Raw genomic sequence first — 11,215 nt, 5'->3', positions numbered from 1 at the left:
CTAAAAACTAATTCAAAAAGACACATGCACCCGAATGTTCATTGCAACACTATTTACAATAGCCAGGTCATGGAAGCAACCTAAATGCCCATCAACAGACGAATGGATAAAGAAGTTGTGGTACATATATACAATGGAATATTACTCAGCCATAAAAAGGAACGAAATTGAGTCATTTGTTGAGACGTGGATGGATCTAGAGACTGTCATACAGAGTGAAGTAAGCCAGAAAGAGAAAAATATCGTATATTAACGCATGTATGTGGAACCTAGAAAAATGGTACAGATGAACCAGGTTGCAGGGCAGAAGTGGAGACACAGATGTAGAGAACAAACGTATGGACACCAAGGGGGGAAAACTGCAGTGGGGTGGGGATGGTGGTGTGCTGAATTGGGCGATTGGGATTGACATGTGTAAAGTGATGTGTATAAAATTGATGACTGATTAAAAAATTTTAAAATATATATATATCTAACTGGGAAATAAATAAATGTTAATGAACAGTGCTTTGCCTTACTACCAGCTAAAACTTTACTCGTTTGAATAAAGCTATGACCAATTTTTTAAAAAAATAAAAAATAAAGTAAGTCTCTAAATGTTCATTACCTGTGAACACATGAATGGCTCTCAAAGACGTAAGAGACATCAATGGGTGTATCCTAAGAGAAAAAGACAGCTGTCAGCCAAGACCAGTCACACCAACTCATGATTCTTTCCATTGCTACAAGTGTCCATAAGTAGACTCTTCAATTTCTAGAATTCATTTTCCCTGTGAGTTGGAGGTCTGTAGGTAGTAGTTCTTTTTCACTTCAAACCTGTGTTCCCCAAAAGATCTTTTTGGCAACAAATACCTTAAGGGTATCCACAAAATTGAAAACAAGTCAAGAGAGGCTGTGCTCTCATTACTAGGAGCATGAGGAAGTCATGTGCCTTCTTTACGTGCTCCAGTTTACTCAACCAACAGTACCAACTTACCTTGTAGGGATGGCCTAAGAATGAAACCATATAGATGAATATGGTTCAAAAACATTTTAAAAGCAGCATAAAAATCTAGGTTGTAATGCTGTCTCAGTGGTCCCCATCCAGTGTCCCCTCCAAAATTATACTCGGAATTCTGAGCGAGAGCCAGGCTCCCAAGCCCTGTCTCTGTGTGGTCTCTTGTCATGGTCTCATTCACCTCCAGCAGCCTCACTTTCCGATCTTAGAGCTCACCAGTTAGCAAGACAGCTGATGGCGGGATATATGACCAGGAGAAGTGAGAACTCACAGATTTTACCTCTTTAGATCACTCCAGGTTCCAAACCCTCCAACTAGGTAAGTTTGTACTAGGATAGGATGAATATAGGACATAGTTGGCTCACTGTGTCGTCATATATAAAGCCTTAGAGTCAGGCAGAGCCTCAAATAACTTTGAAAGGATGAAGGCAGAGGGGAAATAACATTTTTATATCTGCTGTATTCCAGGCATTATGCTTGGTACCAACCCTGTTCTAAGGACCCTAGCCTTGGAGTCATACATGTTATTTGGACTCCTTTCACACCAGCTATCAACATATTTCATATTCACGGTCGACCTAGTGGCTACAAGCAGTCATTCCTTCAAGTATTTATTGAGTGCCTGCTATTTACCAGGCTTTGTTTTACAGCAAGACAGAAATCCCTGCCTTTCTGAAGCTTACATTCTGGTGGGGGAGCAGAGTATAACAAGATAAGAAGTTACATAGAAGATCAGAAGGTGATAAAGTGCTATGGAGGAAAAGCAAAATCATGGGGGTGGGTAGAAAGTGCAGTGGAGGAGGTGAGCGAGCAGGCTGTGCACGTACCTAGGGGAGAGGGTTCCAGTCAAAGGGAACAGCAAGCGCAGAAGCCCTGAGGAGGGACAATACCTGGCTTATTTAAAGAGTAGCAAGATCAGAGTGGCTGGAGCAGAGTGAGGGGGAAGGAGTAACGGGAAAGTCGAAATAACAAGGAACCAGATCACACAAGGCCTGTAGGCCCTCATTACTCAAAGTATGGCCTGTGGGCCTGCAGCATCAGCATCCCCTGGGAGCTTCTTTGTAATGCAGAAGTTTGAGCCCCAGACCTGCTGAATCAGAATCTTCCTTTTAACAAGACCCCTGAGTAATTCACATGCACTTTGAGTTTGAAAAACATGTTGGAACATTCAAAACAGACGCGTGACATAACTTCATTTTTCCAAGGCTCACTCCGGCTGGCTGAAAAGAGACAGGATGCGGGTAAGGGTGGAAGCGGAGAGACTAGTTAGAAGCCTATTGAAATAAACTTGGTGAGAGATGATGGTGTCTTGGCCCAGGGTGGTAGAGGTGGAGTGGGAAGAAATGCTTGGATTCAGGGCCTATTTTTTTTTTTTAATTTTTTTTTGGCTGCGTTGGGTCTTCATTGCTGAGCGTGGGCTTTCTCTAGTTGCGGCAAGCGGGGTCTACTCTTAGTTGCGGTGCACGGGCTTCTCATGGCGGTAGCTTCTCTTGTTGCGGAGCACGGGCTCTAGGTGCGCGGGCTTCAGTAGTTGTGGCACGCGGGCTCTAGAGCACAGGCTCAGTAGTTGTGGTGCACGGGCTTAGTTGCTCCGCAGCATGTGGGATCTTCCCAGACCAGGGCTCGAACCCGTGTCCCCTGCATTGGCAGGCGGATTCTTAACCACTGCGCCACCAGGGGAGTCCCATCAGGGCCTATTTTTGAAGGTAGGACCAACAGGATTTCCTAATGGATGTGAGTGAAAAAGAAGAGTCAAGGATGACGCCAAGGATTTTGGCCATCAGCTGAGATGAGAAAGGCACAGGTAGGTTGGACTTGGAAAGGCAAAGAAGAAGTTCAGTTTTGGATACAATAAGTGAGATGTTTATTAAACATCCAAGTGGCAGAAATCTGGGCTGGAGATAGAAATTTGGGAATCATAAGCTAGAGGTGGCATTTAAAGCCAGGAGACTGGATAAGATCATCAAGGAGGTGAGGCTAGAGAAAAGATTCAAGGCCTGAGTTTTGGGACATTCCAACATGAAGAGGTTGGTGAGAGGAAGAGAGGCCAGTAGACCAGTAGAGCAGGAATGGTCAGTGAGGCAGGAGGAAAACCAGGAGAGAATGTTGTTCTAGAAGCCAAATGGAACATTTCACGGAGGAGGGAGTGATCAGCTATGGCAAGTGCTGCAGATGGGCCAAGCAAGACGAGGACAGAAATACGACTGTTCTGTTTCACAAAGAAGGGGCCCATCAATGGCCTTGACAAGAGAAGTCTCTATTCTCATCGAAGCCTCACTGAAGGGAACAGGGCAGAAAAGGAAAGCGCTTACCGGAGGTTTGTTTGTGTTGATCTTGATGGTGAAGTAGACACTGGCAGTGGTTCGTGCTATGGGTCTCCGAGCAGTTGGGATGCTCCAGTGTACACAGTAGATGTAGTGGAAGCTGTGAATCACATCTTCCCTCTTTAAAAACTCTGTGTAGTGCAACCAGCGGCCTTGATACTCCCAGTTCTGTTTCATAGGAAAAAATAAAAAGCACACAAAGGAAGAAAAGCAGACTTCTGTTCAAGCTGTCTAGACGAAGGCAGCGCACAACAGTAGGGGTTACAGCCCTGCTTCTGGATCCATTTCTAACACTTTTGACTGGGATTCAAACTATAGTCAACTCCCGCTTATCTCCACAGGTAGGGGAGAGAAAAGGTGGAGCTAAAATGTCAAATAAGTGAATAGTGCAGACATCGCTTGAGATTGGGCTTTGGAGCTCAGGGGCCCACGCTCAGTGTGTGTGTACATACACACCACACACATGTACACGCTAACCTCCTTCCAGACCTTTACTTGGAAGGCAACTTTGGTTAATTGGAAAATAATTAGAAAGTGCTTAGAACACGTGTTCTGCTCACTCTACTCCAGAAGACCTAAAGGTGTGACTAGAAAGTAAGGGGGCTGATTTCACAAGCTGTTTTGGAAAATCAGACTCACTTCATTGCAGCCCTAGGTGGTAGGTAAAATAAGGTCAGAAAAGGAATAGATCAGGCAAGGGATCATTCAGATCCCTCAGATCCCTTGGAGAAGCTTCCCCCTCCAAAGCACAGATCTTACTAACACCTAGGGTCCACACAGGCATGATGTAGCCTTGAGTCTGGGCACCAGGCCTTGAATGCCAGAGGTGTTCCACAAGTTCAACGGAACACCGTTGTACTGGCTATTGCGGCACAGAAAGCTTCCTAAAAAAGATCTTGAATTAAGATGAAGGTCCACAGAAGGAAGGAAGTAAGATTGTCTAAGAATCCCAGTGATGTAGAGAGAGAGTTTGGGAGGAAATGGTAAAAAGACTTCAGGCCTTCCTTTAAAAAAAAAAAAAATGTAGGCTGGCCTTCTGCCTCAGCTAACTTTATTTCAAACTTATACCCAATTGGCTGTTTCAGTTAGCCAGAGAGGAGCACCAGACTCTAGATTCCTTGAGATCAGTTCTGTGTCTTCTTACATAGATCATTTTCCCTTTCAGTGAAGGAGTCCGACAGCCAACCCCATGAGGCCCGTTGGAGCATGTCCTTTTTTTCCCAACCTTTCTGTGTTATTTGATATACTTTTTCAGGCCTAATGTTTAATCTGTCACACAATCACAGACTTTGTAGCATTGGAGTGGTCCCTAAAGATCATCTAACAAGGCCCCTCACTTTGCAGATGAGGATCCTGGGGCCTAGAAATAGGAAGGGACAATCCCACACAACAGCTGGGACCCAGGCTCCCGAGCAGTGCTCTCCCCACCCCATCAGATGTCTCAGTTCTAGGATTTTCTAAAGCAGCCTTAGACACAGTAAATTCAGCTATCTCCATCAGGCCACTCTCTTCCCATTTTTATCTCTGTGCAGTGAGTGTGTGTTATCCCATGTTTTATCATTTTTACATAACATTGCTTCATATGCTTCATATACTCACTTCCAGGAAACAGTATCTCATTGTGCTACTCTACCATGGATGGCTTAGCCAATTACATATTATTGGACACTCAAAATCAACAGGCACCTGGAAGTATATGCACAAAACTGTTATCGATGATAAGTGACATTTGAGGGAGTAGATCTGGGAACTTTCATTTTCTACTTTGTGTCTTTTTGCTCAGAGTTTTTTTTTTTTTAATAATGATGTCTTATTTTATTGTAAAAATATTTTAAGTATGTGATAGGCATGGGGGATTTTCCAGTTTTTCTTATATTAAGAACTTATTTGCGTATTCTTGTTGCCAGATTTCATTCCTGAAGAAAATTAACCAATTATTATGCCCATTGGCAATGTATAAGTGCACCGCTTCCCTCCCCACAAACACACAAGCCTTGTGATACCAGATTTAATCATTCTTTTTTTGGGGGGGGGAGCCGCACCGCATGGCATGCGGGATCTTAGTTCCCAAGGGATTGAACCCGTGCCCCCTTTCACATTGCAATACCTTAAAATCTTTTGAATTTGCATTTTTCATTGATAGTAAACTGCATTATTTCTGTCATCAAAAAGTACTTCTCCTGTTAAGGTGGAAGAAGTATATCAGACAGACCTATGATCAGAACTTCATTTTGCTGGTTAATCAGAAAGACTTTGGACAAATTGCCCAACCTCTCTGAGCCTCAAGATTCGTCATCTGTAAAATGGGTACACTGAGGTACCTATACACAGGTTTGTTGTGAGGATTAAATGAGATAATGCATGTGAAGTGCTTAGTGGTGCTTGGCACATAGCAGTGCTCACTCAGGAAATGGTAACTCCTAATTTGCTGTCCCCTGGTGTATGGTGGACTCTGGGAAATCTGCAATAGGCTTGAGAAAGTTCTCCATCAGAAATGCCTAGCACTTAGATGGTAGACTTCACTTCTAGGGCTTGCTGCATTAGTGGGGCTGGGAACAGGGTGATTTTATGTCAGGAGTTATATAGAGCTTTTAGCTTTTCTGTCACCTTCTACTTTCTAATTGTCTGTGTCCTCACAACAGCCCTTGACTTAGCTTTTCATCTGTGAAGAATAATGGTATGGAGAGAATAAATCTGTTCATGTATTCAACACATATTTATAGAACATCCTCTATGTACCTGACCTTTCTAAGGCCTGGGGACAGAGCAATGAACAAAAGTCTCTGCCCTCATGGATCATGTGGTCTGGGGATGGAAAAAAGGCAATAGGGTAAATAAAATCTAATATCATAGGTAGAGGTAAGTGCTAATGAAAAAAATAAATAAGTCAGAGGAGAGATGGGTGCAATTTTAGATCAGGTGGCCGGGAAATGCCTCAGTGAGCAAAAGGCATCCTAACAAAGACCTGAAGAGAGGGAAAGTGCAAACCATGAGAGTAGATCTCAGGGGAGAGGGTTCCGGCAGCGGGAACAGCAAGTGCAAAGGCCCTGAGGTGGGAGCATGCCTGGCAGTTGAACAGCAAGGAGGCAAGCATGGCTGGAGTGAGGAAGGTGAACGGGGAGAAGGTGGTGGGTGATGGAGTCTGAGCAGGCAGTTGGGAGGAAGGGGGGATGGAGACTCAGATTATGTCGGGCCCTATAGGCCACTGTCCGGACTGACTTTTGCCTTTTACTCAGAACCAGTAGGATCTGCAGGGGAACATTTTCCTGCTTGTTCTGTGTCCAATTTCAGTCTGATTCACAAACTTTGGGTGCAGCAGGCAGGAACTTTTGCCCAAACCCAAATGGGAGATGTGCTCCAGAGCAGGAAGGCCCAAGAGCAACTAGTACTTTGCACCGTTTCTCTTCACTGTGCTCTTGATACCCCTTGCAATGGCAATGGCGAGCCATGCCACAATCACGGATGGAGGGTGTGGAGCCAGGAACCCCTGACCTTTTTCCTCCTTCCCACCTGACCAAGCCTTCCTGGGCCTGGGAAAGTGCCCTTAGGGTGGAAGGCTTGGATGGGCTGATCAGAGACAGCTGGAGACTTCTCCCAGGCTGGGAGAGTTTGCCTCCACCAATTTCAACTGCTTTCTCTTCTAAGGAAATACAGTGAGTGGGGATTTCAGGCCATTCTTCTTCATCCACCCCGCCAGTTATGCAAAGCCACCCAGGGCCTTCTCCCCAGAGCTGCCGGGATAAGCCACACAAATAGGTCAGAGCCAGGACCAGGAGGAAAAAGAAAAGAAATTCATGAGCATGTGCATCTGACTGTACAGTGAATACATTCCAAAGCTAAATCAAAAAGACTCGTGATCTGTGTGCATCCCCTCTGCTAATATGAGAACTCTAAAGCTGGGTCTGGAGAACCCCCGTTTTAGAGGGGCACCTCCCTCCTTAGGCCACTAGGCCCCCATTTAGAGCAGCAGCATGGGGAAATTGCTTAGCTGAGAATATCCGATTTTCCTAGGGAGGTGTACGGTGAGGACGACACAAACACCGGAAAATACAATTGGCTTTTCACCTTCAAAGACTATCCCATCTTGACTTTGCAACCCAGATGAGGACAGTTTTTATTTATTCAGGTCGCCTGTGATATCATTGCTTAGGCTTCCTAGAAGGACTCCCACCTTGCATCAAACAGGAGCCTTTTAATTGTTCTTCCCCTTTGTGTGCTGAGCTGGAGTGGTCAACGGACTTACCGAAATGAACTCCTCAATTTGTTTACGGCCCCTTTCTTCTGTGAATTCACCCTGTGTGATCCAGTCGATATTTTTGATGGGGTTTTCGGCTTCTGCAAACAAGGTATGAGTTTATTAGTTGCCTCCTAGTGTGCTGTTATATAATGAGACCATCCTTTACGCACCCCAAGAGGATTACTACCTTCCATGGACTTGATAGCAGCAGCGATGGCATTCTTGGCTAAAGCTAGAGCTAGTTCAGTTACATTTTGAGTGTCTTCTGTATCCATCATCTGGCTTGTAGGGACCTTTATCCACATCTACTTCCTTCTGAAATTTGACATTTTTAGTCACATTCATTTTCTTTTGACTGGGAAAAGAAACTCAAAAAGTTACTTTTTGCGTGTGTGTGTGTGTGTGTGCGCGTGTGTACACTCTCGTCTAAGTACAGACTATCTCTTGAAGAATCACAAGACACAGGAAACGGTGTTGCCTCTAGGGAGGGAATTAGGGGTTGGGGTAGGAGAGAGGCCTCACTCTTTACCCTTTGTGCCTGGCTGCTGAGGTCCATATTCCTGAAAACCAAGGATTTGCCAATTCTCATAACCATGAAGACTTCAGCAAGACATAGCCAAATGATTCCTAACTTCCTTAGAGTTCCAACAATATTGATTTCTAGTTGAGTCTTTCTTAGAACTTCAGCCCCTGCTTTAGGCCACTGAGGGCAAGTGGCTCTTTAAAAAAGTATATCAAAATGATTAGAGGCAGTACAGTATAGGAGAGGTTCGTTTTTCAGGTTTTTTTCTCTTGGATTTTCCAGGTATACAATTATCTGCCGGAAACTATCACTTTTTGCCATCTCTTTTCCTACAATATATAAGTGTTAGCTTTGGGTAACACTTCCGGAAAAATGGAAGTGAAAGTGGAGATGGTGACCCTCCTTTTGCGTCGGGCTTCAGTGGGCATGCTTTCTGGTGTCACACCAGTAAGTATGATGCTGGCTCATGCCTTGAGATTTATTCAGAAAACATTTGTCTGCTCCTATTTTAGTAAGATGTTTATAAGTGATAACTAAAATTTTCCAAATGCTTTTACCATTTGTTGAGACTGTGGAAATTAGAGTTATCAGGGCTGTGAAGGGTTCATCACAGAGCTAGAAGTCTTTGCACGTTTTCCATCTTTTTCCCTTGAGTCTTGGATTCTTTCTTTCCCTGCTATAATACTGAGGTCTCCTCACTGAGGAGCAGTCACGTACTTCTAGCGCCAGTTATAAACCCCCTGTAGGCAATTCCTGCATGAAAGTGGCTCTCTCACTCCCAGGGGAGCTATTTATTTTTGTAAAAGTAGCAACTGCCAATTTGGGGTGTGTAATGGGCCTCGTTCCATTTACCTCTTAGCACAGCGCTGTGAGATCATGGCTGGAGGCCTTCCCTGTGCCCTTCCAGGCCCACTCTCCCCACCTCCCCCGCTCTCTGCCCTGGAACGCTGACCTGCCGGGACTGCAGCAGTGGGCTCTCCCATGCCCTCTGGCTTCCAGGAGGTGCCACACATGGGAAAACCAGGCTGAAGGGAGAAGAGTGAGCTCCGGGCATGTATTCACCGGGGGCTCTCCGCCTCCAGGGTCACCTGTGGCTGGCTGTGTGGAGGAGGCGTCCATCTGTCCCAGGGCAGCTCGCTCACCACTTGTCAGTCTGGTGAGGGTAACCTTCCTCTCCCCTCAACCCCATGGCCCCAGTGTTACCAGCCCCTCCTTTCCCTACCCTCTGCCCACACCTTTGTAAATATTCCCTTTACTTAACACTTCTCGACCTCTCCTACTTTCTGTATGCCAACAATTTCCTGCTGGGGCCCTGAGTCATAAAGAGAGGGCCTCTCGTTACCATGTGAGATGAGGAATCCAAGCTCACACCAGACCATCCGGCTGCACAGCCTGTGCTCTTAATCACCCCACTCTCCTCCCTCCAAGATTCACAAAGAGTACTGGGGCCCTGAGTCATAAAGAGAGGGCCTCTCGTTACCATGTGAGATGAGGAAGCCAAGCTCACACCAGACCATCCGGCTCCACAGCCTGTGCTCTTAATCACCCCACTCTCCTCCCTCCAAGATTCACAAAGAGTCCTGGGGCCCTGATCTCACATTTCCGTCTGCCGTCCAGAATGTGCTCACTCTCTTTCTGCGAGCCTCTTTCAAGAAGGGTCACCCTTTGTTCCCTTTCTGGACATCGCTGGTCCCAAGGTGTGGTGAGTGCTGTACAAAGCAACCCCAGTTCCCCTGGCCGTCAGGCCAGAAATGGTGTGAACAGCCTTTAAACATTCTGGGAATAATACTGACTCATGTTCATTTGGGTTTCATGTCAGCATTTTAAGCTCGTTTGCCTCTGCCTCAGTTCCCTGTTGCTGCAACTGGTGGACAGTTTTCCATCCTCTGGAGGAAAGCGGAATCTTCTCAGGCTGCCCATCCCAGAGTGAGGAGGACCTGAAGGGTGGCGGAAAGGGTGTCTGGAGGCCCTTAGCTCTAGAGAACTAGCTCTCCCCAGCCCAAGGCCCATGCCAATTTGGCCAAAGTAATTTGCCGTAAACTCTATAGTTAGACAACAATAGTTTTTTGGTAAATTGGTAAATTCGGTAGGCTTTGGTGAGTTAACCATACAGCAACGTGATCCTTCAGAAAATGGCCCATTTGGCTACTTGGTCATTCAGCGACTTGGCTTTCAGCAAACTGCCTCTTGACAAATTGACTGGAAGCCAAATCTGTGCCTTTCAACACCTAGCAAATGAGGTAGGGGCCTTGTCTATGGAAGGACCCAGTGAGCCCTGTGCTCCAGTGGCAGAGGGCAAGGGGGGAGCAGGGCTCAGGAAAGTTCAGATGTTACCCTCACACATCTGTGGGCACCAGTCTAAAGCATCCCTCCAACTGGCCTCTCTTAGTTCTTTTTCTCCCCTTCCCTTCCTAGTGAAAGGCCAGATGGGCAAAATGGGTGTGAAGGGCCAGGGCCAAGTTTGTGGTCTGAGCGATGAATGGGGAGAACAATTGCAGGTCCTTTTTGTGGAACCCTCCCACCCTTAATAACCCTCGATACCTGAGTGACCAGATCCTTGTCTGGAACAGTAGTAGCCCGGGAAGCCTCAGAAAGTCTCTGGGCAGCTTTTCCCCAGGATTCCCAGCCGGAATGTTTACAAGTGCTGCCAAGGCAACACCAATTTCAACCAATGGGAAGTAAAGCCCAAATGTTTGACTGCTTCTGTTAGTGAGAGAGGGGGATAGTCAGTCACAGCAACAATCTGACCTGCAAAGCAGGACCAGGCTGTCCTGTCCATACCCAGCTTCTCCCCCGCAGATGGGCTCGCAGGGCTGTGCCAGGAGGAGTAGTAAGCCTGCAGCTGGTATGTACTGGGGGTCCTTATTATGTGCCAGTCACCGTGGGAAGGGCTTATTTACTCCTCACAATAGCCCCATTAGGTAGGTGTCAGTGCTTTCATTACAGTTGAACAGAGGCACAGAGAGTATTAAATAAGTTGCCCCAAACTCAAACCCAGAGCTGTCCAACTTCACTGAGCTTTTACTTATTTATTCCCAAATTCTGAGGTTAGAGTCTCCCTTGTGTGCTTGATTTTTTTCAAAGATGTCTTTTATGAATCAAGGGTGAGCTTATATTGTAATGGTTATCAGCAC

At 46.0% G+C, this 11,215-nt stretch overlaps 1 protein-coding gene across 1 annotated transcript; it reads right to left on the bottom strand.

Annotated features, from left to right (window-relative positions):
* Nucleotides 1–603: 603 nt before the first annotated feature.
* Nucleotides 604–7,836, bottom strand: AKAP14 (A-kinase anchoring protein 14). The gene is made up of 5 exons (XM_059910464.1): nucleotides 7,746–7,836; nucleotides 7,565–7,656; nucleotides 3,310–3,489; nucleotides 2,209–2,217; nucleotides 604–660 (listed from the first exon to the last, which is right to left on the bottom strand). The coding sequence occupies exons 1-5, from the start codon at nucleotides 7,834–7,836 to the stop codon at nucleotides 604–606; spliced, it is 429 nt and encodes a 142-aa protein (XP_059766447.1).
* Between the last annotated feature and the right edge of the window lie 3,379 nt (nucleotides 7,837–11,215).

This window comes from Balaenoptera ricei, chromosome X (genome assembly GCF_028023285.1).
Source record: "Balaenoptera ricei isolate mBalRic1 chromosome X, mBalRic1.hap2, whole genome shotgun sequence".
Taxonomy (NCBI): Eukaryota; Metazoa; Chordata; class Mammalia; order Artiodactyla; family Balaenopteridae; genus Balaenoptera; species Balaenoptera ricei.
The sequence above is the reverse complement of the archived record's forward strand: the minus strand, read 5'-3'. Positions and strand labels throughout refer to the sequence as shown.

Coding starts and splice junctions, on each gene's coding strand:
- AKAP14 (XM_059910464.1), bottom strand. CDS start 7,836: ATGATGGATACAGAAGACACTCAAAATGTAACTGAACTAGCTCTAGCT. Junction 7,657..7,745: donor TGCTATCAAGTCCATGGAAG/GTAGTAATCCTC, acceptor CCTTGTTTGCAG/AAGCCGAAAACCCCATCAAA. Junction 3,490..7,564: donor AAATTGAGGAGTTCATTTCG/GTAAGTCCGTTG, acceptor CCTATGAAACAG/AACTGGGAGTATCAAGGCCG.